The 26,884-nt window shown below is 35.2% G+C and overlaps 1 protein-coding gene across 4 annotated transcripts in view; it reads right to left on the bottom strand.

The window, feature by feature from the left end:
* ERCC8 (ERCC excision repair 8, CSA ubiquitin ligase complex subunit) overlaps positions 1–26,884 on the bottom strand; it is a 55,721-nt gene that overhangs the window by 14,837 nt on the left and 14,000 nt on the right. For all 4 annotated transcript variants that reach the window (XM_032336170.1, XM_032336171.1, XM_032336172.1 and 1 more), the window contains 6 exons: positions 23,317–23,440; positions 12,471–12,552; positions 11,362–11,430; positions 10,150–10,216; positions 8,002–8,102; positions 6,410–6,534 (listed from right to left, as the gene is read on the bottom strand). In XM_032336170.1, coding sequence (XP_032192061.1) covers positions 6,410–6,534; positions 8,002–8,102; positions 10,150–10,216; positions 11,362–11,430; positions 12,471–12,552; positions 23,317–23,440 — 568 coding nt within the window. The remainder of the gene's footprint in view (positions 1–6,409; positions 6,535–8,001; positions 8,103–10,149; positions 10,217–11,361; positions 11,431–12,470; positions 12,553–23,316; positions 23,441–26,884) is intronic.

The following is a 26,884-nucleotide window of genomic DNA, read 5'->3' as shown; positions in this document are numbered from 1 at the left end:
TTCGAGAATGACTTAGCCTCTGAATTTCATTATTCTAATCTCTTAAATAGAAATAGGATCATTTATCAGAGTTACTATGAAAAATCGGATGGAATAGTGTAGATGAGGGACCTAGAACATAAAGGTATCCAGGAAGTCCCTAGATGTACTCCCATATATGTTTAAAAAGTATAACTTATTTAACTTATAACTTATTTCTGACCCTCTATGTGTAACTGCTTGCAGAATGACAGTGGGGAAGGAGAATGGAGAAAAAGCACACAACTACAAATTCTTTGCTCCCACTAGAAAAATTCTGAACTGGTAGACTGTGATGGCCTTATTCACATTTGTCAGAGGACCTAATGCTGAGTTCTTTCTACTCTACCACATTCTTTCCCAAATATGAACTGGAAAGTATTAAGTGAGGTATGAATATTGAACTAGCTCTCTTATCTTCATCCTTAGGCATTCCCCACCCCATCCTGCAACTTACAGTCCTATTAATCTTTGTAAATCATTGCTGTGATCAAATCACTTGTGGACTCAAAATCTTATCTTTTCAATACCTAAGGAAGGAAATTCTAGTAACAGATTAAGGAAAGGAAGGATCTATCATTCACTAAAGTTCAGTATGTGTCGAACATACTAGCTGATTGTGTAAGGCTCCCATTTTATGACTATGTATGCTTACCAATATATAATAAATAGCATGATGTATATTATTATGAAAGTACTGTAGAGGAGAGGCTACTTTGGGCTATAATGTCTTAAAGGGGATAAATAAAGGCTTTGAAAATATTTTTATAGTGGAGAAAGATATGGGACTTTGGATAAAGATGATGGCAAATCCAACTCCCTGTCTTATGAATTCCTTTTACTGTTCCAGGAAATTTATAATCTAGTCACTAAAAGAATACCTATAGTGACACAGAGATTCCATCACAAGGTAGCTTATTTTATTGTCAAACAATGATCAGCATAATGATAATAATAACAGGTAATATTATTGAATGCTAATATTTGCTGGAAATATCAATGTGCTTAATGTTTTGCACATGTTATTTCATGTAATACTCAAAACAATATTATGAGACAGTCAGCATTATTACACAAAAACATTTAGAAAGGTTAAATATTTTGATCAAGGTCTTTGGGATAGCAAATGACAGAATCAGAAACTAAATCCGGATTGCCTTAATCAAAAACCACTACCCCACACTATTGTAAATTAGTTTTCCTTCATTCCCGAGGTGATGATCACAGTACATTCTACTACAAGTGAGCACTGGGTACTTGGAAGCATCTGAGCTAGACAAGAGGAATTATAGAGAGGTTGTGTCTAAGATGAACCCTGAAAGCAAGAAGCAGCTAGAATAGGAAGGAGAACACTATTTCAAAGCAAAGGCAGGAGTCTGTGCCTCGGAATGGAAAGGCAAGAGAGCAAAGTATTTTTTTTTTTTTAAGATTTTATTTATCTATTTGACAGACAGAGACCACAAGTAGGCAGAGAAGCATGCAGAGATAGAGAGGGGGGAAGCAGGCTCCCTGCCGAGCAGAGAGCCCGATGCGGGGCTCGATCCCAGGACCCTGCGATCATAACCTGAGCTGAAGACACAGGCTTAACCCACTGAGCCACCCAGGAGCCTCAAGAGCAAAGTATTTTTAAAAACCTGTTAAGTAGTTCAATAACAACAGAGTAAAATATGCAAGTGGCAAGACCTAAAGCTTGGTGAGTTAGAAGATACAGCTTATGAAGGTTTTGTGGGCAAAAGGCAAAAGCATCAGATTTTAATAACCTAGAAGTATTGAGGAAACAGTGAAAGACTTCTACTGGGAGATAAGTTTGGGAAAAGTTAGAAGAATGTTACAGTAATTAAATAGATCATGAGGAGCTAGAATGAAGCTGGAAGGGGAAGAAAGATAGGAAAACAATTAAGAGGGAAGAATTAAGAAGCGTGTAGTTGATTTAATACATGGGATAAGGGGCAGGGAACAATATCAAGTGTAGACTTCCAACTTCTAGACACTGGTCATAGTGAATGGTAATACCAGTAACTGAAATAGGCAACACCAGAAGAGCTATTATGAATTTTTTGTTCTTCTGTTGACCAAAACCTGTCTCCCTGTGCATTTTTCCTGCAACTACTTGTTATGTTCTCCAAGGCAATGGTCTCCAGAGCACAGTTCCCACACCTCAAGAAGCCTGCAACATAATCCATAAGGTGTGAGAAAAAAAACATGAAAAGTTGTATTTTTAATTTCTTTTTTATTTAAAAAATAAGAAATTCACCTTTAATTAAACACAGGTTCACAACAGTATTTGTATATAACCTATAAATAATTATACAACTTTTTAAAAAATTTTATTTTTTAAATAGTCTAAGTAAAATTTATTGACTTTCTAAGAATGCTTACACATTTAATACTGCTTCTAGATTTTTTAAGGATTTTATTTATTTATTTATTTATTTGTCAGAGAGAGAGAGAGAGAGAAAGAGAGAGTGAGAACACAAGCAGGCAGAGTGGCAGGCAGAGGTGGAGAGAGAAGCAGGCTCCCCCCGAGCAAGGAGCCCGATGTGGGACTTGATTCCAGGACCCCGGGATCATGACCTGAGCCAAAGGCAGTGGCTTAACTGACTGAGCTACCCAGGAGTCCCAATATTGCTTCTAATTTATCACAGGAATTATTTCTCCAAAATGTTAATCACAACTAGAAAGAGTGTTTGGGAAATGTGGCAATGTTGTTTTTATAAATATGTCACATTACAAAACAACAAACAGCACAAGCTACTGACGTAGGTCCAGAACCTTTAGTCAGAATGTAGATACTTCAGAGAAGTATCTCTGAAGAAGCAGAATATCTAATTTCCAGATCAAAAGTAAAGAAAATTACTCAAAGACAACATTAAAAAATAAGCTTCAGAAGTTCCCAAAGAAAACAAATATATTTACAACTTTAAAGTCAGGATTAGATAAAGTTTTCTTAACTTATGTCTTTTTTCTTGATACTTATTTTTAAGATTTAGAAGTTTCTACTGAAGAGGAAAAAAAGAGATGTAAAGATGAATCCCTCTTAAAAGCAAAAAGGAAGCATAAGAAAACACATAAAGAGAAGCATAAAATGGGAGAACCAGCTACACTCTAGAGTACTAAGTGTCTGCCTTTGGCTTAGGTCATGGTCTCAAGTCCCTGAATTGAGCCCTGAATCAGGTTCCCTGCCCAGTGGGGAGCCTGCTTCTCCTTCTCCCTCTGCACCACTCCCCTTGCCCTTTGCTCACTCATTCTCCCTCTCTCTCTCTCACTCCATCTCAAATAAATAAATAAAATAAAATAAAGAAAACTCACTAGGGTACTATTAATAAGGAAACATCACATAATAAAAATAGTTATTTATGGTATACCTATTATTTAATAGGTATTTAATTATTTAATAATTTAATAACTTACCACTCTTCATACTTCCATTTTATCCTTAAAATTACTGTTTAGGTACATAATATCCCTAATTTACAAGATGGAGACACTAAAACTCTGACCGTAGTCCTTCGTAATGTCACCTTCAATAAACTGACTAACGTCCCATATTACTAAATGGCAGGACTGGAATCTGTTTCCAGTTCTGTCTGACAGGGCCTTAAATATTTGAAGGCAATGTGCTTCCACCGAGTTACTTTTTCTGGGACTGATGTCCCCAGTTCCTTTAAGTGTCCTCTGGAGGTGAGTTTCTGGGCTATTCTAGTCATCTTTGCATGAATGACTACTTAGATCAAGTCAATTTTAAAATGTATTATCCATTCTAAACACACTACTCAAGATATGGACTTACTACTACCCATGAGGTATGAGCATCACACTCAAGAAAGAGAGAAAAATGGAATAAAATCACCCCAACATGTATATATACAGTCAATACCCTTTATACTTATCACATTCACCTGTGATGTACATGCCAACCTACCTTTCCAAAGTGACCCCCACATATCACCACTCAAAGGTCTTTAGTGGCTTTCCATTTTATCCCAAGAAAAAGCCTAAGCCCTTAAAAAGGCCTACAAGCCAATATCCTGTCCTGTTTGTTTCCTTCTGTTTCTCATCTCCTAGTACTCTTCCCCTTGTATCCTCTATTTTAACACAAGGAGCCTCTTAGATGTTCTCTGGGTATTCCAAGCACACTCCTGCTTCAGGGTCTTTCTCCTTTCTTCCTTCCTCTGCCTGGAATGTTAGCCTTCCCAGATATCAGATGGCTCACTTCATTTCCTTGGATGGATGGATGGATGGATGGATGTCTTTCCTCCTCTCCCTAGAATGTATGTTCCATGAGGACAGGACTCTTCTATGTTTTGTGTGCTACTATATAATACTGTCTGGAAAATAAGATTTGCTCAATAAATACTTATTAAATAAATGAATGAGAAAAGAAAGGTGTGACTTGATTAGAAACATGATACAAATATAATGAATGGAAGATTCTAAATTAAAACTTGCAATGCACAAGTTTCTAGTCTGAGATATGATGGAGAAGCACTTCATAAAGTACATGAGAGATTAGCAAACTCTAGTATGAACAATTTTGACATTACAGTAAAATTAGAATTTACTAAAAGAAGTGATATTTAGAGTATCTAAAAGAGAATTAGTTAGAAAGAAGGTTAAAGAAAGGAAGATGAGGGGCGCCTGGGTGGCTCAGTGGGTTAAGCCGCTGCCTTCGGCTCAGGTCATGATCTCAGGGTCCTGGGATCGAGTCCCGCATCGGGCTCTCTGCTCAGCGGGGAGCCTGCTTCCCTCTCTCTCTCTCTGCCTGCCTCTCTGACTACTTGTGATTTCTCTCTGTCAAATAAATAAATAAAATCTTAAAAAAAAAAAAAAAAAAAAGAAAGGAAGATGAGGGGCGCCTGGGTGGCTCAGTGGGTTAAAGCCTCTGCCTTCGGCTCAGGTCATGATCCCAGGGTCCTGGGATCGAGCCCCGCATGCTGAGCAGAGAGCCTGCTTCCCTTCTTCTCTCTCTGCCTGCCTCTCTGCCTACTTGTGATCTCAGTCAAATAAATAAATAAATAAAATCTTAAAAAAAAAAAAAAAAAAAAGAAAGAAAGAAAGAAAGGAAGATGAAATGGGGCACCTGGTTGGCTTAGTCAGAAGAGCATGCAACTCCTGATCTAGGGGTTGTTGAGTTTTAGCCCCATGCGGGGGAAAGATACTTAATTAAGTATTAACTTAATACTTAAATTAATAAATACACTTTAAAAAAAAAGAAAGGAATATGATTAATATCAATACTACCTTAAAGTATTAAGTAAATGCTATAAGGTATTTGGTATAATGACCACTGTGGTAAGAGTGAAATCTAGAGTCAAATTCTGTTGCTTTTTAAAAAGCTGTTTTAACTCAGGCAAGTTACCTAACCATTTATATCTCATTTCCTCATGTGTAAAATAGGTATTATAAGAGTAACTACCTTCACAGCCTTGATTTCATGATTAAATAAGATCCTATATGCAGGGCACCTGGGTGGCTCAGTGGTTTGGGCTGCTGCCTTCGGCTTGGGTCATGATCTCAGGGTCCTGGGATCGAGCCCCGCATCGGGCTCCCTGCTCCGCAGGAAGCCTGCTTCCCTCTCTCTCTCTCTGCCTGCCTCTCTGCCTACTTGTGATCTCTGTCTGTCAAATAAATAAATAAAATCCTTAAAAAAAAAAAAAAGATCCTATATGCTTCAGTATATGTTATATGTTAATTTTTATTAAAACAGTATCTGATACATAAGCACTTTAATAAATATTAGCTATTATTATTACCACCAAATTGCAAACTTATTAGCTTATTCTGAAAGTTATTAAACCACAGGCACACCTGGTAAGAACCATAACATAAATTTTTAAAAAGTGTTAGAAATTAAATACCATGTAAGAATCTAGCACATTTAAAACACATTTAGTTCAGTATTAAAATACCATATCTTCTGGTACTATAACATTCATCTTAGATTTTGTTTACAAGTCATATAGAGAATAAAATTTGACTATAAGTTTAATTTATATCAATTCTCAATCTTTTATTCTTCTCCAACATACCTGAGAAATATGGCACACTCACATTACACACAGTAGAGCAATAATTCTCCACTAAGTGGGGAGAATGTGGTGGGAGCATGGTAGGGTGGACTGTCCTGTGTGAGAGTTATTAGTTCACATAATGAAAAAATATAAAAAGAAAACTGGAATACAGAGACCAGAAAAGAGTTAAATCTACAGAAGGACACCAAGTATATTTCACAGATCCATTTTAAAAATATATATTCAAAAAGTTAGAGAGAGGCACCTGGCTGGCTCAGTCAGTAAAGGATGTGTCTCTTGATCACAGGGCTGTGAGTTCAAGTTCAAAAAAAAAAAAAGAAAAGAAAAAAGAAAAGTTGGAGATATTTACAATCTCTTACTAGTGTGTTTTCTCCATTGGAACTATTCCAAAGCCTCATTCGATTATCTGTACCAACAGTAAGGAGATGAAGCCCATCACTTGTAAAACACAAGCCATTAACTTTCCCATTATGAGCAGTGTTTGCTGCAATGAAAAATACAATTCAGTTAATCTATTATTACAGTGAGCACCTACTTAATGCTTGATGTTACAGTTATTTAAACATATTAAAGGACAATTACCTGAATTACTTAAAATATACAAGTTGATTATATTTGGATTATTTGAATATCATAAGCCATATAAATTAGAGCCATAAAAATGGAGAAAAACAGGAAAACTAAAGAGGAAGAAATCTTGCCAAATATAATTTTTCTTCAGAGAGTAAGCTGTGCTGTACAACTCAATTAAATGCATGCCTAATATTAAATTTTTTAATTAAGCACCTTACAAATTTCTCATATAATATTTCCATTTTTTAAAAAAAGATTTATTTATTTGAGAGAGAGAGTGCGAAAGAGCATGAGGGGAAAAGGTCAGAGGGAGAAGCAGACACCCCTTGGAGCTGGGAGCCCAATGTGGGACTTGATCCCGAGACTCCAGGATCATGACCTGAGCTGAAGGCAGTTGCTTAACCAACTGAGCCACCCAGGTGCCCCAATATTTCCATTTTTAATCTAAAAGTCATTTCCTGGACTATTAAAAATCAGTAATACTAGTATTTACTATTTTTAAAAAAACTTCAACAGGGAAAGAATAAGTGTTCTAGTTTGATTTAAAATTTGTATTACCTTCAAAATGACCAAATTTGAGAAAGCATAATTCTCAAGAGCCTGATTAGTTTAATTAAAAAGATTATTAAAACAATCATAAAACTGTATACAGTTCATCCTAAGATTTTTCCGGTTCACAATTAATTCTAAATCAGAATCTTATCCTATACAGAAATTAAATTCTAGGGGCACATAAGTGGCTCAGTTAAGTGTCTGACTCTTGATTTCATTTAGGTCATGATCTCAGGATCCTGGGATAGAGCCCCACATTGGGCTCTGCCCTCTACTAGAAGCCTGCTTAGGATTCTCTCTCCTTCTCCCTCTGCCCAATGCCTGCTATGCATGCAACACACTCTCTCTCAAATAACTAAGTAAAATGTTAAAAAAAAAAAAAAGAAATTAAATTCTATTGGAAAAATGAAATTGAGGTACTTTATCACCAGGATAGCAGCTGACATGTGTAATACAAATTACAAATTCTATTTTCATGCAATGGCCACAAAATGTTACTATTCCTTGTTTACTGTAGCTTCCTAAGTGGCAATGAATTTGTATTAGTTGACCTCACTAGAGGAAAAAAAAGTAACAACATAATTCAGAAATGTTTCTGCATTTGAAAATTTAGAGGTAGATGAAATGTCATACTTCTTCCTATCTTGAAAAAAGACAACCATAATTTAGTTATGTACTTTTGGAAATCAATTTATCGTGAATGGCATTTTTTAAATAATAAAATTTGCAACTTGTCCTATACATTAATTACTTGGTTTCAATTAAGAATTTTCAATATAAAAATACTATCATTGGCATATTTCTATATTAATGTATTCTTCATTACCTGATTCAACAGCTTGTGACTTTTTTCCATTATGCTGATCAAGAGTAATTAAACATCCTGATGCTCTTCTCACATCCCATAATTTTACTCTACTGTCAGCACTAAGAATAAATAGATGTTACATTGACATATATAGCTAGGACAGTGACTGTACTCTTCACCTACCTTTCCAGTATTATGGCATACAGAAGTCTCAGAGTATTAGTGCAAATATATTTGTACATTTGGGTTGTTTAACTTTTGCCTTTTCATCAAATATTCAAAATCAAAAGTAGCAAAAAGCAGTGGAAAAAAAACAGCCAAAAAAAAAAAAAAACAGGTAACCTTTTTTTAGATCACAAGGACAGAATTCTGCTGATTTTTATTTTGTTTTTAATGGTTCCTCCACCAAAACTAGATAGGTTTAGAGCTTGTCCCTTAGGAAGCTTTTTACCACATCCTTTCTATTGTTTATTATTCAAATGTTTTCTAGACAATCAAGCAGCTAACTAATTTTACTTTAAGAATTCAGGGCGCCTGGGTGGTTCAGTGGGTTAAGCCTCCACCTTTGGCTCAAGTCACGATCTCAGGGTCCTGGGATTGAAGCCTGCTTCGGGCTCTCTGCTCAGCAGAGAGCCTGCTTCCCCCTGCCTCTCTGCCTACTTGGGATTTCTCTCTCTCTCTGTCAAATAAATAAATAAAATCTTTAAAAAAAAAGTTCATTTTGCATGAATTTGGTGTTTTCTTTTCATATGAAAAAATTAAGGTAATAGTAAGGACAATGTATTTATATTTGGTTTCCTATACTCAAATCAATCTTTGCAAGATATACAAGAATTAACTTTAATGTCTCTTAGAATTCTGACACTTATTTTTATCTCAAGTATGTGAAAAGAATAAAGGCAAAAAACCATGATCACATATCAATTTCAACTACTCCTAAAAAAAACATAAATCACTTTAACTAATGTTATCATGTTCTCAAAAAGGACCTCAACAATATTCTAACAAATTGGGTTTATCCAGATCCCTTTAATTACAAAGAGCAATACAACACATTTTATAAGCCTATTTCTAAATAAATCTTTTCTCTGTAGGTACAGGGCTTATCTCTTCCTGTAGTCTTGATTCTTTTCACAGATCACCATCAAAGCTAGCCAATTAGAAAAGCAAGCAAAAATCTAGCATTTCCCATTTTCAAAATGGTTTTCTTTCTTTTCAGCTTGGGGAAAAGTCTACAATGGGCTGAGTCTGAGGATTTAAGTACTTTCTGAAACAGATAAAATTTGGACTTATCTGATTCCTAACATGATTACTAGGTCCATCTGAGAACTGAAAGCCTCTTAGCTTTCCCATGGTTTGAGGAAAACCAAGTAAGGCATGAATAATATAAATCTGCCCTATCATGGACCTACAACCAGCACCTAGCTTTTCACCTTCACACCTCCTTAGGCAGCCTTTTTACAGCTTTATTCTAGACTTGTTCTATTTCAGAAAGCGTAGATCTTAATATCACATTCTATAAACTATTAACAGAAGCTTCTCTGGGGACTAAATTGCTTGGCTCATTGTAGGTAGTCATTACATATTATTAAATTGAATCAATTAATAAATGTTGAATCAGATTCAAAATAATTCTGTATTAAAGAAAATGAACTGGGGCGCCTGGGTGGCTCAGTGGGTTAAGCCGCTGCCTTCGGCTCAGGTCATGATCTCAGGGTCCTGGGATCGAGTCCCGCATCGGGCTCTCTGCTCAGCAGGGAGCCTGCTTCCTCCTCTCTCTCTCTGCCTGCCTCTCTGCCTACTTGTGATCTCTCTCTGTCAAATAAATAAATAAAATCTTTAAAAAAAAAAATCATTAAAAAAAAAAAAAGAAAATGAACTGAAATGCTACTGTTTTAAAATTAAGACTTATACTCGGGTAGAAAAAAATAGCAACATACTTTTTTTTTACAGGTAGTACTAGTAGATTTGCATTGCTAGAGATTCTCTTGTTTTCTGTGTTTTAAAAGGTGAGCACCTTCAAGATATGTAGTGAAAGAACTTAAAAACTGTAACTCAATTATTTAAAGGGCCTAATTAATAACTAAATATGCATCTTAAAAAATAGTGTTTTTGAAATTTTTATCATTAATTATTAACTTCAAAACCAAATAATTTGCATGTTACCTTGCAGTTGCCAAGACATATTCACAACGAGGTGACCAGGAAACTGCCAATATTTCTTGTCTGTGACCTGCAAATATAACTGTATGAAAAGTCTGTAAATACTTGAAAAATCAAAAGACACAGTGTAATTAAATATGTCTGATTTTGAAGAAAGTGAAGACTACTAAACATAAATTGATATGATCATTACTTTTTCACATTTATAATAATCTATGTTTAAATATTAATATGAAGTCTGTGCGGCATTTCTCACACATGTTATCTCATTATAAATGGCCTGGTTTCGCATTGGAAAGAGCAAATGAATCTTTTTTAATACAACTGTTACATTCAAAAGTGAATCCACCATTAAGTAATATAGCTTAAGCTCATTTACTTGTATCTACCACAAAAAAAATCCACTGCAGCAAACCATACAAGTTAAACATTCTAGAGAATAAAAAATGACTTCTAACTTTTCAGAAAGTTATAACAGAATTTTTTTTTACAAAAATTCATGACTGTAGAAAGCATTTGGATAAAATTTGTTTTCTAGAAAGCACATTCATTGGATAATTGACTTCAGCATTTTAATTCACTTTTGCCTAGATGAACTATTCAAAGTAGGTATTTTCATCGACCTAACTTATATTACTAGAGATTCATGACAATTTAAAACATATGTTGTCCATTTCACAAAATTCTCTTGATATATTATGTGTTTTTCGGGGATGAGTAAAAATGTAAATTTCCAAATTACAAGCCATCTTTCTATTTTTTGGAATCGATGATCTAATACTGATAAGTACCAAAAATATTCAAATTAATGTATCTTAACCAAAATATTACTTTAATAGCTTTTTCTAAAATATTTGCATTCAGGGGAAAAAAAGCACCTAGCAAGAACAATACTAAACAATGCCCATAAGACAAATGTACCAATGTAAGTTTCATAAATAATTTTTTTTTTAATGTAGAAATAAGATAAGATTTTCAGCTAGACTTCCCATATTCTTTGAGTTTACCCTATGGGTATTGTTTATATAAATGTCTCCTCAATAGTTCAGTTTTATAAGAATAATGCACAGAAGGATCTTTATTTCCCTGTTGACTTTTAACAACTAGCACAAAATACATCAGTCATGTCAGTTACAAAGGATACATTGTTAGTAATGTTTCTTTTTATTGAAGGGTTTACTCAAAGTAGTTGTTGTTTCAAATAAAAAAAAATACCCTGTAAAATGTGGGAACAGGATCCAGACTTTAAGTCACAAAGTTGTACTTTGGGCCCTCTAGTACCAACTGTAAAAACAAAAACAAAAATGGTTTAAGATAATTTTCTTATAAATCATCACCAAAAGGAAACAAGAAACTACTATTATGAATCACACATAATATCTTCTCTGTATCCACATGGAAATATTAAAAAAGTACGCCAAAAATATACTTCAAATCATTTTAAATGTTTTTATTAGAAAATGTAATTGCAGTTATACCTTACCACTAAGAGAGCTGTATTATTACATTATCGTCTAATGTTTAATTTTGAAATAATAGGTTCACAGAAAGTTGCAAATATAGGACAGAGAGACCCTGTGTACACTTCACCCATGTTGTCTCAACCACTGTTAATGTTAGGTAACTATACCACAGTATCACAACCAGGAAATCTGCATTGCTACAATGTATATGCACGATTCTATGCTATTTTATTATATCAAATAACTTTACTTAATGCCTCAGACTTTCCATATTAATGATACACTTCCAGAGACTCTGGCGACAGTCTGAGTGGACCTTGAGGACAAGTTAGTGCCCAGCTCTTCTCTACAGATGATGCAACTGACTAGTGTCTGCAGGTGAAGACATTCATGTAGTGCCAAACAAATAATGGGATCATAGGGACCGGATACCAGATACCAGAAAAACACTTTTCTTCTTCACACATAAAAATTCTTTTTGTAGGAGCTTTCATAAAAATGGATGTTTAATTTGAATAACACAATAAACAAAGGAAAAGAAAATAATTTCCATTTTTTAAATTGTGTTGGACTGAAAAAGTTACCAAATTTTGTTCATGTAAAATCTTTGAAATTTTGGTGGCTGAAAATTAACTCCTTAGGGAACAAAAATATACTTTCTTAATCTTTGAATCCTAGCCACTAGCACAGTGCCCGACTTGCACAATACCAATAAAACTGAATGTAAATATAGCATATACTTCAGCCTTTTTAAAAAAAAATTATGTTCATTTGGGTTTAAATATCTATATTAAAACTAACTAGGTAATAAGAGCAAGCAAGTTTCAAAATGTTGAAAAGAAAAAGAGTATGGGTACAAACCTGCTACCAAACAGTGTTTGGTGGCAACTGGAGACATATGATGACTATAAACGGTTTCTTCAAAATTAAATATATCTGCAGTCTGATAATCAAAAGACATTAAAAAATTTTAAGTTTTAATTATAGTCACAAAATCAGTAAACATTTTATTTATTTCCACATTGTTACCAATTTTTAAATGACCATTAGCCATTTATTTGACTTACACATAGGAATGTGACACCCTCAAAAACCTGTTAATTTTAAATCCTATGTTATTGGAGTGCCTGGGTGGCTCAGTTGGTTAAGTGTCTGCTTTTGGCTCAGGTCTTGATCCCAGGGTCCTGGAATCCAGTCCCACACTGGGCTCCCTGCTCAGTGGGGAGCCTACTTCTCCCTCTGCCTCTGCCTCTCTCATGAATAAATAAATAAAATCTTTTAAAAATATAAATCCTATGTTATTTATTGCACTCTGTCCCTTTTATGAGAGAAACAGATTTTCTCTAATAAATTCAAGAGATGAAGAAAAGACAACCACCTGGTTCACCATCTTCCTCACTATTCCAGTCTGGGGAACTTCATCATCTACACAGGTGATCCAGTCAGTACTCTGCCTCTCAGTCCCATTCAACCTCAGCTACTGTATCCCAGCACTCGCATCACCTATACTCATTCTTTCTTCAAAATCATACATTTCAGGTATGATACATTAGCAATTTCAATGTATGACCACAATCTTCTACCATTTTCATTTTAGTTTTTCCCAACTATTTCCAAGACATCCAAATATAACCCAAAACTCCTATCAGTTCCTCCTATCTTTGCTTTTTTTCCTTCTTCAGCATGCATTCAGAGGTTCAATACTGCATCCCACCATATCTCCAACTCCTTTGTCATTAATTCTTTCACTCCGTGGAGACTTTAACTTTGGATGACTCCAAATGTCTGCCTTCTCTGTACCTTTATCCACACTGATCTACACCAGAGGTCAGCAAATTTTTTCTGTAATGGGTAAGACTAAATATTTTTTAGGCTTTGAGGACTACTACTCATTTCTGTCATTACCACCTACTTATTTCTGCCACTGTAGGGTCAAAGCAGCCATAGACAAGAAAGAGCCCCCCCACCCCCAAAGAAAGAGGCCATGGGCCCAGCTGATCTCTACTTTAACCCAAGAGAAGAGATTCTTACAGTAAAGCAAACTGCCATCACTATAAAAGATCATTCATCAGTGCTGACTTTCAGTATTGACTGCCAGTCCTATTATATTTCACTACTATTCTCTGCAATATTCACAGCTATTTCAAACTTCCACACTATCCATGGACATCACCACTTGGTCATAACAAGTGATCTGATCTTTGATTACAAAGAGGAATCAGAAAGTCATTCAATGAAAATTCACTGAATATGTCTTATCAACAAACCTACAAACACATTTGCTTCCATTTATCCTTCTTCCTTGTTCCTGTTATCATGGAAAAACTATCCTTCCTCATATTTAAAGTTAATATCCCTACCCTCAGCACTATCTCATGCTACACATCATCTCCTTTATATCTCCAGGACACTTAAAAACTCTGCTTCCAAACCAGCTCATTACCATCAGCATTAAAAAATGTTCACGTTTCTTTCATCTTAACAGAAACCCTCTCCCCAAGACAGGAAAAGAAAAACCTTTCATGCTCTATCCCTAATTAATTTTCTTTCTTCTTCTTCTTCGAATCCAAACTTTGGCTCTCATTTCTTAGCTCCCAAATTTCTTAACTTACCACAATCTTATTTTTATCTCCACTACTCCCATTCACACTACGCTTCCCATAAAACTGATAGCTACCATCACCTAGTCTAGACCTTATCTTACCTAACCTGTCAGTAACATTCAACACAGCTGATTACTCCACCTTCCTTAAAACAATCTCTTTCACCGGTTCCATTATATCACATACTCCTGATTTTCCTCTTACTCTTATCTTTTACAGGCTTTGGTTCCTTTTCCTGTCTTATTAATCTTGGTCTTCCCAAAGTTTTGTTCTATGTACTCTTCTCTTCAACTGCCACCTATATGGTGGTGACACAAATCTAAATTTTCTGTGTAGACCACATTCTTAAAAACCAGATATGTATAGCTCACTTCCTAGATTATCTTCATTTGGATTTCTTGTGAATCCTTCAAATTTAACAAATCTAAAATTCAACTCAATACCTCCCTAATATTTCTCTATCTTAGTAAATAACAATATATTCTACCCACCTGCCCAACATAGAGAACTTGAGAATAATTCTTGCTCTTTTTAAATAATAGCTTTATTGAGCTATAGTTGAAATACAATTCACTCATTCAAAGTATGTACTTTAATGGTTTTTAGTATATTCAGAGTTGTACAATCATCTCCAAAATCAACTTCAGAACATTTTTATCACACCAAAAAGAAACCCCATTCCCATCAACAGGCACTCCCCATTTCTTCCTACCCTCTCCCCTAGGAAACTACCAATCTACTTCCTGTCTCTATAAATTAGCCTACTTCTTGATGTTTCAGACATGGAATTATTCAATCTGTGGTCTTCTGCAATCTTTCATGTAACATAATGTTTTTTCATTTCATTCAGCATGATGTTTTTAAGGTTCATCCACACTAGCATGTATCAGTACTTCACTTCTTTCTATTGCTGAATAATATTACATTTGATGGCTACCCACTCGTCAGTTGATGAACATTTTATTTGTTTAGACTCTTTGGTCATTCTGAATAATGCCACTATGAACACTTGTCTAAAACTTTTGTGTGAAGTTATGTTTTCATTTTGCTTTGGGTATAATGAAGTTATGTTTTCATTTTGCTTTGGGAATTCCTGGGTCATACGCTAAATATATGTTTTACCTTTCCAGAAATTGTTTTCCAAAACAGCTGTACCATTTTACATTCCCACCAGTAATTTATGATTGTTCCAGTTCATCCATATCCTACTCAACATTTGTTACTGTCTTTTTGATTATAGCAATCCTAAAAGGTATGAAATGATCATCTCACTGTGGGTTTGATTTGCATTTCCCTGAAATTCTTGATTTTTCACTACTTTTGATAGCTTATCAACTTGCAACTCCTGTCAAATGTCTGTAATCCTCTCATATCTATTTATCCCATTGCCATTACTCCAGTCAAGCAAGGATCTACTCACTCCTGCCTGGATTACTGCAACCTCCTCCCTGGTCCCTTTGACTCTCCTCTTGCTACCTTAAAGCCAATTGGAAACATATCCAGACTGTTTCACCTAAAACGGCAATTTGTTGTTTTCATTTTTGGCCACTGCTTAGACTATTAAAAAGCTAGCTTCTTCTCCTAGGAAAATATTCAACCTACTTAATAAAAATAAAAATAACAAGGCCCCTCATGATACAGACACTGCTTACCTATTTGGCTTTATCTCTGGCTACTCTCCTTTGGCACTCTGGCCATTGTGAGTACCTTTCTGTTTTTAAACTGTCACATTCACTGTTACCCCAAAGAGTTTTCTCATGTTGTTCCAAGGACTGGAACTCTTATCCTCCTTCTATGGACTCATCATCCTTCATTTCAGCCAAAAGCCAGAGCACCACTTGCTCTACAAAGCCTTCCCTGATTCTCCATAGGTTAGGTGATCCTGCTAAAACACTGTACACTTTCATCATGATAGTCCCTTCTGGCCTTCACTGTTATTTATTGTTAAATCATTTGTTTTCTTTGCTAAACTGAAGCTCCTTGGCAATGAATCCCCAGCTTTAAGATGTAACAGAAATTGAATACATACTGTTGAATATATCCACGAATCTTACTCATTTCTAGAGAACATGACCTGGATACCGACATCTGTATTTTCTGATTTATATTCCATTATCCAAAATTTTAAGAAAACTCAGAAAGAGAAAAGGTTGTTTTTTACCCTAATGTGTAACAGAGAAGTCTATAAAACACATAAAAACACATTTATGGAAAGCTCAGATGAAGTAAAAGTATGATAGATATATAATATGTGCATTAATAGGAAAAATTAGTGACAGGGATAGAGGATGTGGAAAAGGACAATATCATGCCCTCTTAATTTTTCTTTGTACCTAGCACATGCACAAGAAATTATTTCTTATCGAATGTTTTCAAAGTTCTTATCAATAAAATGCTTTGCCTATCAGATAGAACTATGAATTCATGAAATACTATTTTTTAAGTAATCACTCCACCCAACGTGGGGCTCAAACTCACAACTCCAAGATTGAAAGTTACATGCTCTACTAACTGAGCCAGCCAGACACCCCCACAAAACACTATTTTTGGTTGGCAAAAACATTTATGTTCTAAAGAAAATTTGAAATCAAAATATTTTTTCTTAGATTTTTAAAAAGAAGTCAATGTTAATGAAAGAAAATGCAAATGTATGGGCTATTAATCTTTAAACCACATTTTTAACTGAAGTATAAGTAACATACAGAAAAGTATACAGATCATAAGGGTACAGCTCAATGAATTTTCACAAAGTGAACTTTTACAAAGTAACCACCACCTGCATTATAACACAGAACATTACAAACTTTCTATTACAACACCCCCAAAAAGCTCCCTACACCCTCTTTCAACCCTCAGCAAGAAAGATAACCACCATACTGACTCCTATCACTTTAGTTTTGCCAATTTTTGAATAGGAATTATATATTAAGTACTCTTTTGTGTCTGATTATTTTGTTCTATATTATATAAAATTCATACATTTTATTGATATAGAATTGAGTGTTCCCTTGTCATTGCTAGATAGTATTTCAATGTAAAATGTGCCAGATTTCATTTGACTGGTAACAGACATTTGAATTTTTTCCAGTTTTTGGTTATCATGAATAGTGCTGCTATGAACATTCTTATAAACGTCCCTTGGTACACATATGTATGCATTTATATACTCAAAAGTGTATCTTCTAAGTAACAAGAAACCCTCAGTTGATACCAAATCTGTTTACCAACTGTAATCTCAACAGCAACAGATACACTTGTTATTTTTTATCAGATCCTTTAATTTTAGCTATTCTGGAGGATGTAGAAAGGTACCTCATTGTGGATTTAAAGTATCTACATGCTCAATTAAGAAGCTGAGTGTATTTATTTATTAGCTATTTAGATATCCTCTTTTATAGAGTGCCTAAGCAAATGTTTTGCCTGGGGGTACCTGAGTAATTCAGCCGGTTGAGCACCTGACTCTTGACTTCTTTCTTTTTTTTTTTTTTTTTAAGCTTGTATTTATTTATTTGACAGACAGAGATCATAAGTAGGCAGAACAGCAGGCGGGGGCGGGGGTGTGTGTGTGTGTGTGTGTGTGGGAAGCAGGCTCCCTGCTGAGCAGAAAGCCCAGTGTGGGGCTTAATCCCAGGACCCTGGGAGGACCTAAACGGAAGGCAGAGGCTTTAACCCACTGAGAGCCACCCAGGTGCCCCTGACTCTTCATTTCTGATCCTGATCTCAGGGTCCTGGGATGGAGCCCCATGCTTCTCTCTCTCTCTCTCTCACAAATAAATAAATAAATAAAATCTTAAAAAAAAAAATTCTGCTGCCTAGTTCTCTATGGGTTTCCAGTCTTTTAATTTTTCTATTTTTTATGTAATTTATATATGTCTTTTTTCAGATGTATGCATCTGTCACATATATCATCTCCCACTGAATTCATGGCCTACTTTTTTACTCTCTTAATGTTTTTTGATGAACAGAGCTTCCTAATCTTAATGTAGTTCGATTTATCAATCTTTCTCTTTTTGGTTTAAACCCTTTTGTGTTTTTACCTATCTTGAACCATGAAGATATTTTCCTGTTTTTTTTTTCTTTAAGTATTGTTGTTTTATTTTATGTTTTTATACCTAGTAATCTACCTGAAATTGGTAGATTTCTTTTCCGTCTGTTGTGGGGTAAGGGTAAAGATTAGTTTTTGGGTTTTTGTTTGTTTGTTTGTTTTATTTTTTACAGATACCTAGTTGATCCAGCATAGTCTGTGGAAAAAGCCATTACTTCCCCAACATAATGCAGGGTTACTTGTGTCATAAATCAAATGACGGTATATGTAAGGTGTGTTTCTTGATTATCCTGTTACATTGTTTTTGTTTTTTTTACTTCTATTGATACCACACCACCTTAATTAGTGTAATTAAATTTATGGTCTTAGCCCACTTTCATAAAAAAGAGTCCTGTGAATATTTTGATTAGAAATGCACTGATTCTATAGATCACTCGAGGTAAAACTAGTACCTCTACAATACTGACCTTTCTAATTCTTGAATATGGTATATCCCACCATTTATTTAAATCTTAACTTGTATCATAATTATTCTATAGTTATCGGTGTGGTGTTGAGTGGTCTTGTACACTTTTCAATTTCTTACTAGGAATATGATGATTTCTGATGCAATTGTTAATGATAATACTCCCAAATTCAAAATTCTTTGTGTCTCAAATTCAGAAATGCAACTGACCTTATATCCAGCAATTTTGCTAAGTTTACTTTAATTTTAATAATTGGTTAGAGATTCCTTTGGATTTTCTATGCTCACAATCATGTCATCTGTGAATGACAGTTTAAATTCCTTTCATTTCTCTCTCTCTCTTTTTTTTTTGCTTTATTTTACTGCCTAGGACTTCCCATATAATGTTAAAGGAAGGGGATAATAGAGATAACTCAAAAGGGAAAGCTCTCAATAATTTACCAACAAACAAAATGTTTGCTTTAGGTGTGTTTTAAAAAAAATAGATACTCCCGGAGTGCCTGGGTGTCTCAGTGGGTTAAGCCTCTACCTTCAGCTCAGGTCATGATCCCAGGGTCCTGGGATTGAGCCCTGCATCGGGCTCTCTGCTCAGCAGGGAGCCTGCTTCCCCCTCTCTCTACCTGCCTCTATGCCTACTTGTGATCTCTGTCTGTCAAACAAATAAATAAAATCCTTAAAAAAAAAAAAAGATACTCCTTACTAAATTAAGGAATTTCCCTTATGTTCCTAGAATGTTAAGAATTTTTAAAGAATCAGGAATGAAGAGTGACTTTTATTATAAAGTATGATGCATTTTTTTCTTGAAAAAAACAAATACAGAGGCAAAAGATCTCAACGTAATAAAGAATACAGACACACACACACACACACACACACACACACACACAGAGATAGATAGGTGATAAGTCTATAAGCTTATCTCATGAGCCCACAAGCTAATCTCACCTCTTCTTCAACAAGGAGAAGCTGATAGTTTCTCCTTGAAGATTGTTTTCCTTCTAAGATCAGGAACAACAAGGTTGCTGATACCTTACCACTTTTTTTCAACTTGGCATTGGAAGCCCTAGCCAGGGGATGCCTGGGTGGCACAGCAGGTTAAGCTTTCAACTCTAGGTTTTGGCTCAGGTCATGATCTCAGGGTCACGAGATAGAGCTCCATGTCCGGGTCCACGCTCAGCGTGGAGTCTCCTGGAGAATTCTCTCTCTCCCTTCCTCTCCCTCTACCCCTCCTGCTCCTGCTCTCTCTCTCTCTCTGTCTCTAAAATAAATAGCACTAAAAAAAAAAGAAAAAAGAAAAAAGAAAAGGAAGTAATCCTGGGCTGGGTAATGAAACAAGGAAAAAAAGCACAAAACTAAAGGAGAATTTGAACTCTATTTACAGATGATATGATAGTATGTACAGAAAACCCCAAATAGTCCACCAAAAACCTCTTTGAACTAATAAACAAATTCAAGAAAGCTGAAGGATATAAAAATCAATATATAAAAATCTGTTGTGTTTCTATACACCAATAATGAACTATCAGAAAGAGGGATTAAGAAAATAGTCCCACTTATAGCTGCATCAAAAAGAATAGAATACCTAGAAATAAATTAAACCAATTAGGTAAAAGATATACACACTGTAAATTATCAGATATTGATGAAAGAAACTGAAGACACAAATAAATGAAAGGGTATTCCATGCTCATGGATTACAAGTATTAACATGTATAATGTCCATACTAACGAAAGCAATCGCAGATTCAGTGCAAGTGCTATCAAAATTCCAGTGGCATTTTTATAGAAACAGAAAAATAAATCTTAAAATTTGTATGGAACCACCAAATCCCGAATAGCTAAAGCAATCTTGAGAAAGAAGAAAAAAGCTATAGGTATCATACTTCTTGATTTCAAACTATTTTACAAAATTACAGTAATCAAAACAATATGGTATTGGCATAAAAACAAACACAATGATCAACAGAACAGAATAGAAAGCCCAGAAATTAAACCCGTGCATATATAGTCAATAAATTTATGAGAGAGGAGCCAAGAATGTAAAATGGGGAAAAGAGAGTCTCTTCATGAAACAGCATTAGGAAAATCAGACAGCAACAGGCAAAAGAGTGAAACTGGACCACTTTCCTACACCACATACAAAAATAAATTACAAAATAGGTTAAAGACTTGAGGAGTGCCTGGGTGGCTAAGTTCGTTAAGTGTCCAACTCTTGATTTCAGGGTCATGAGCTGGGCTCCAAATAAGTCTTTAAAAAACTAGATTAAAGACTTGAATCTAAGACCTGAAACCATAAAACTCCAAAAGAAAACAAAAGCAGTAAGCTCCCTGTTACCAGTCTCTGCGTGATAATTTTTTGGATTTGACACCAAAAACAAAGGCAGCAACGGGAAAATACACAAGTGGAACTATACATCAAACTAAAAATCTTCTGCACAGCAAGGGAACCACCAGCAAGATAAAAAGACAGCCTGCTGAATGGAGAAAAAATTTGCAAATCATGTGTTCTGATACAGGGTTAACATCCAAAATATAAAAAGAACTCATACAACTCAATAGCCAAAAACCATGAACAATCCAATTTAAAGAATGGGCAGAGGAAGTGAATAGGCATTTTTCTAAAGAAGACATACAAGTTGCCACTAGGTACATGAAAAAGTACTTATCACTAATCATCAGGGAAATGCAAATCAAAACCACAGTGAGCTATCACCTCACACTTGTTAGAATGGCTAATATCAAAAAGACAAAAGGTAACAAGTGTTGGTGAGGGTATGGAGAAAAGAGAACCCTTGTGCACTGTTGGTGGGAATGTGTTATTTGTACAGCCCATGGAAACCAGAAGGGAGGTTTCTCAAAAAATTAAAAACAGAACTACCTTATGATCCAGCAACTCCACCTCTAGCTATATATCCAAGGGAAACAAAGGCACTATCCTGAAGAGATATCTTTTCCCCTATGTTCATTGCATCATTATTTATTACAGCCAAGTCATCAAAACAACCTAAGTATCCATGAGTGTATGAAGAGACATAAAAGATATGGTATTTTTGTACAATGGAATATTATTCAGCCACAAGAAAGGAGGATATCTTGCCATTTATAACAACAAAGATAGACGTTAAGGGCATTATGCTAAGTGAAATAAGTCACAGAATGATAACTATTATATATTATGTAGATTTCACATGTAAGTAATACACAATAAAATATTGTCAAACTCACAGAAACAGAATAAAGTGGTAAAGTTGATCTCAGGGTCATGAGCTGATTGGTAGGGGAGGGGGGAAACACAAAATGTGGAGATGTTGGTTAAAGGATACAAAATTTGGACAATTAAGAGACAAAATAGTTGAACAGGGAAAGGAACTTGAGAAAGGGACTATCATACAATCAAGATGTGATCAGAAGACAAAAGATCATTTAGAGACAGCAAATAATTTAGGTGGAAAAGAGGCAGAAGCTAAGGTAGAGGGAGTAGAGGTTGAGGATGAGATAACTTAGAACACCAGGATGAATTAAGACAATGGAAGTCCTTAGAGGTTTTGGGTAGAGGCACAATGAAACCACTTTATAAGTTAAGGTTAGCTCTGGGGTAGAACTTACCATGGAAAATATGGTAAGCGAAGTAATGCAGGAATACCACTTACGAGCTTTTAGGAGTAGTCTAGATGTACAGTGTTGGTGAGAGAAAGAGAAGAAAACATGGGAGAGTTTAAAGAAAGATCTGCTAAGATTTGAGAACGAAATGGATGTGAGGAGTGATCATGTTCAGTTTGAACCTGTTACACTTGAGGAGACTGACCTATATTCAAGTAAGAGAGGTTTGTTTAGTAGACAGGTAGAGACACATGGGACTAGAATTCAGAGAAAGGATTAGCATTAGATATATAAATTTAACCAAATATCATAAAAACTATTTTTTATTATCTATCTTTCTTCTAAAGATTTTATTTATTTGACACAGAGAGAGGAAGAGAGAGACAGTACAAGCAGGTGGAGCAGGAGACAGAAGGAGAAGGAGAAGCAGGCTCCCCGCTGAGCAGGGAGCTGGATGTAGGGCTCCATCCCAGGACCTTGGGATCATGATGTGAGCCAAAAGCAGACACCTAACCAACTGAGCCACCTAGGTGCCCTTTTATTATCTACCTTTATTATTTAGTGTCTACCTTTACTAAGCAATAGTATTAGTAATTTCTTTTCCTTTAAGGTTTTAGGTCAATAGATGATAAATCCAATTTTCTTCCTTAGATCACTAGACAATAATTTTCAAATAATAAAGATAATAATAACAAATGTTTTTTGAGCACTTACGATATGCTAACCATTGTTCCAGGTGCTTTACATATGTCAACATGTTTACAACCGTTCTATCTGATATAATCACTAGCCCCATTCACAAGTGAGGAAACTGAAACAGGTGCAGACACTTGCCTATGTCACAGAGCTAGTCAGCTGCAGAGCCAAGACGTGGACTCAAGCAGTCTAGCTCTCCTTAACCACCACATATATAACATCTTGGCAAATAATCACACTAAAATGGTTTAGGGTTCAATTCCCCTTTGGAAAGGTTTCAATATAATATATACTTACTTGTAATGTATTTGTATCCCACACTTTCAGAGTTTTATCAAAGGAGCTTGATGTAAACATGCCGGTGTCATGAGGATACCACTGTACAGTCTCCACACTGTATTTGTGAACATCAGGATGGCTTCTACAAAACAGCAATCAAAATTTAGAAATACTTGATTTATACGTGTTTCAAAACTTACACTATACTAACAAGTAGCAGCCTCAAGTAGGACAATATCAATGGCCAAACCTAGATCACAGGCCTGCATCTCAGCTCTCCAGAGGAGAATGTCCAGGCACCTCTAGTTTCAGGCTTCTGTAGTGTAATGTGGAAGCCAGCTTCCTACGAAGGGTCATTAAATGGGAGCCTTCCTATTTCTGTAGTTGGGCCTGGAGGAATAAGGCAGCTACACTGAACCTTTTCATGGAAGGGGCACTGATTTTTCCATACTAGAAGAGACACTCTTTTTGATTTTGGATATGCTTTTCTCAAATAACCATTTTATCAGTATTATCATTCTTAGAATTGTTGAATGCCTCACATAGATAGTTCCATGGTATCCCATGCAATATTGCTTCTGATCAAGGAATTTACTCAATGTCAAAAGAATGCAATTAATTGGTAGATGTCCAAGGCACCACTCTTATGTATCCCTTCACCTATAGAAGCATGATCTGTTGAAGACTCAGTTATGATAGTAGCTATAATACACTACCTCATGAGGGAAACATGCTGTCCTAAAGGAAGCAGGATAAGTTCTGAGCTGATGATAAATACAGTATATGTATCACTTTACTAAATTTTAATTCACAAAAACTGATCATTAGGTAACCCTTATGACATGAAGATGGAAATTTGAACACCAAGTGGTATTTAATATCAGGAATTATTGCGTGAGATAATAAAGTCTCTATTTTTAGAGATATAAACAATAATGAATGAAATAATACACTTCCGGAATTTGCTTCAAAATCATCCTCAGTGGGTGGGTGGGGTTAGAGATGAAACAAGATTGGTTATGACTGATAGTTGCTGAATACCACTCTCTCCTTTCATATATGCTGGAAATTTTCCATAACAAAATAAATAAATGAAAGTTAACAGAAGACTATTGAAATCCTACACAGATAGGACCATCATGGTTTCTGATTCCTAAAGGTGAATGTTTGGATCAATACAGGATGAAGGACATTAAGCACCTGAATGAATGAGAACATGAAGTAAAGCCTTAAAGTTCTATGCTTCAGTTCTGGCATTGAGAGAGCTGCACAAAAGGACTATGGGGTTTACCCATGATTCCTTTCTATGTCATGTATAATTTATACATTTTAACTGATTTCCATTTTCTTTCCTCTCTCTTGCCTCCATTATTTTATACAGGTTAAAAACAAACTGAGTCCACAGGTTGCATAATTTCATAAAAGATCATGTAAAACTAGTGGAAGAATGGACTTTATCTTGAACTGGAGCTGGATGTAGTAATTAAGCAGACTGAGGATCTATCACCTTTTGGGAAAGGGATGATTACATCTTGGTTGTAGAGTGGATACTTGCCTTTTTGGTTGTGGAGTGGATACCTGGAAATTTTTTTAAAGTTGGATCCAAACTCCTCCTATTTGAGGGACATCTCCCTTATTTTACTGCTTCTCGTTACAGAAAGTTAGGGACTCCAGATGTTTTCTTTCCCTTTCCCTTGGAAGTAAGGGCATGGATATATGGTTTAAGCTTCCCCAAACCTGCCTGGGACTCTAAAACTCTAAGTAGGAATGCAAAACTCAGGGATATTTAACAATTATTCATAGTCTTGGAGTTGAGAGTCTGTTGGTGACATGTAGCAGAACCCAAACTAAATTGTTCCTGTGGTGTGACCCCGACTGTTTTCTCTGCCTTAGTTTTTTTTAACCTTCCACTCCTTTTCCACATTTGATTCTCTTACCTTCCCACCAGATATATAAGATACAAAATTTCTTTCCAATAAATTTCTGCTTAAAACAAGGAGAACTGATTTCTATTTGCTCCTAAAAACCTTCATGTATACCAAAATTTTCCAGTTATAGTAAAACAAATCTTTAATGTACTCATTAAAAATAAAAGCTCATTTGTATTTTAAATTTAAATTCAAGAATAGAACAAAATATTATATTATTATCTTATCAGATATGACCTGTTGTTCTCATTTACATTTAATGAGAATTTTGGTACAGAAAGAGAATCTTTTTGGTGCCTAGAACATACACATTAAGTAAAGCAAAAATAAGTATCAGCAAACATTCTAAGCCATATTAACTTAATAAAAACTTTAAGTGAAATTATTTTGTAAAGTTAGATTATCAAATCTTCAGATATAAAAAATGCTACTTTAACTCATTTTGCAAACATGTTCACTGTATGCCCATTTACATTTAAAGTTATGCTTTTACAGACAGAAAGTGAATCCAAGAAGAATGTCATGGTAAAACAAAAGATTGACACACTAAACATTTACTTGACTTTAACTACCAGAAAAGTAGATCACAGTTCCTCAGTAATAACATTAGATAGCATGTGGTATATATGAAAATACTATTTTGATATATAACAAATTAAACAATGTTAAAATGTTATTTAAGATAAAATAATGAATTAAGTGAATTAATATGACTATCTCACACTTTAAATTCAGGGGTTTTTTTTGGGTACGAGTGCAGTGAGAGTATAAAATGGTATAAGCCTCTTAGAAACCAAGTTTCAGACTACTTAAGGCGCTCTCTTGTTGTCTACCAAGTGTCTCTATAATTATATTGTTTCATGGTGTGGTTACAATTTTTAACATGCTTTTTGAAAGACAGTATTTCATTTAAGACTCACAAAAAAACTTACAAGAATGACAGGACAGGTATAATTTATCTCTAAAACAAAATAAGCTGAGGTTCAGAGAAATAGTGTCCCAAATCTTTATTTCCAAAGTGAAGCATCAGAGCTAAGAAACAATTGCAAATCTCCTCCCAAATACTCCATGGATTTATGTACCTATTCTAGTGCTGTGGGAACAGTTTTAATACAGGGTGATTGTTGATACTAATGTTCATGAAGTTTTTCCTTTTGCAAGCCATCTTCTCAACACCCTTTCTCCCCATTACCTCAAAGCTGTGGTAAATATTGGATTGGATACAGGTGACAAGGAAGAATTAAGTAACCATTATGAACAAATTATAACAGTCACAAAACATCTTTCTAGATGCTGAAAAATAATTCTCACAAGACTGGAAAGCCAGTAAAGAATAGTTCCAGAGGGGCGCCTGGGTGGCTCAGTGGATTAAGCCACTGCCTTCGGCTCAGGTCATGATCTCAGTGTCCTGGGATCGAGTCCCGCATCGGGCCCTCTGCTCAGCGGGGAGCCTGCTTCCCCCTCTGTCTCTGCCTGCCTCTCTGCCTACTTGTGATCTCTCTCTCTGTCAAATAAAATAAATAAAATCTTTAAAAAAAAAAAAAAGAATAGTTCCAGAGACTTAGGACAAAGAGAGGTATGTTAAGTTAGGCAGCTTTGAGTAGGTAAAATAGGATTAAAATAGGATTTTCTTTCCCTTATATGTAAAGAGATAAGAT

The sequence above is a fragment of the Mustela erminea genome, chromosome 3, assembly GCF_009829155.1.
Source record: "Mustela erminea isolate mMusErm1 chromosome 3, mMusErm1.Pri, whole genome shotgun sequence".
Classification (NCBI taxonomy): Eukaryota; Metazoa; Chordata; class Mammalia; order Carnivora; family Mustelidae; genus Mustela; species Mustela erminea.
This window is presented reverse-complemented; position numbering and strand designations above follow the sequence as displayed.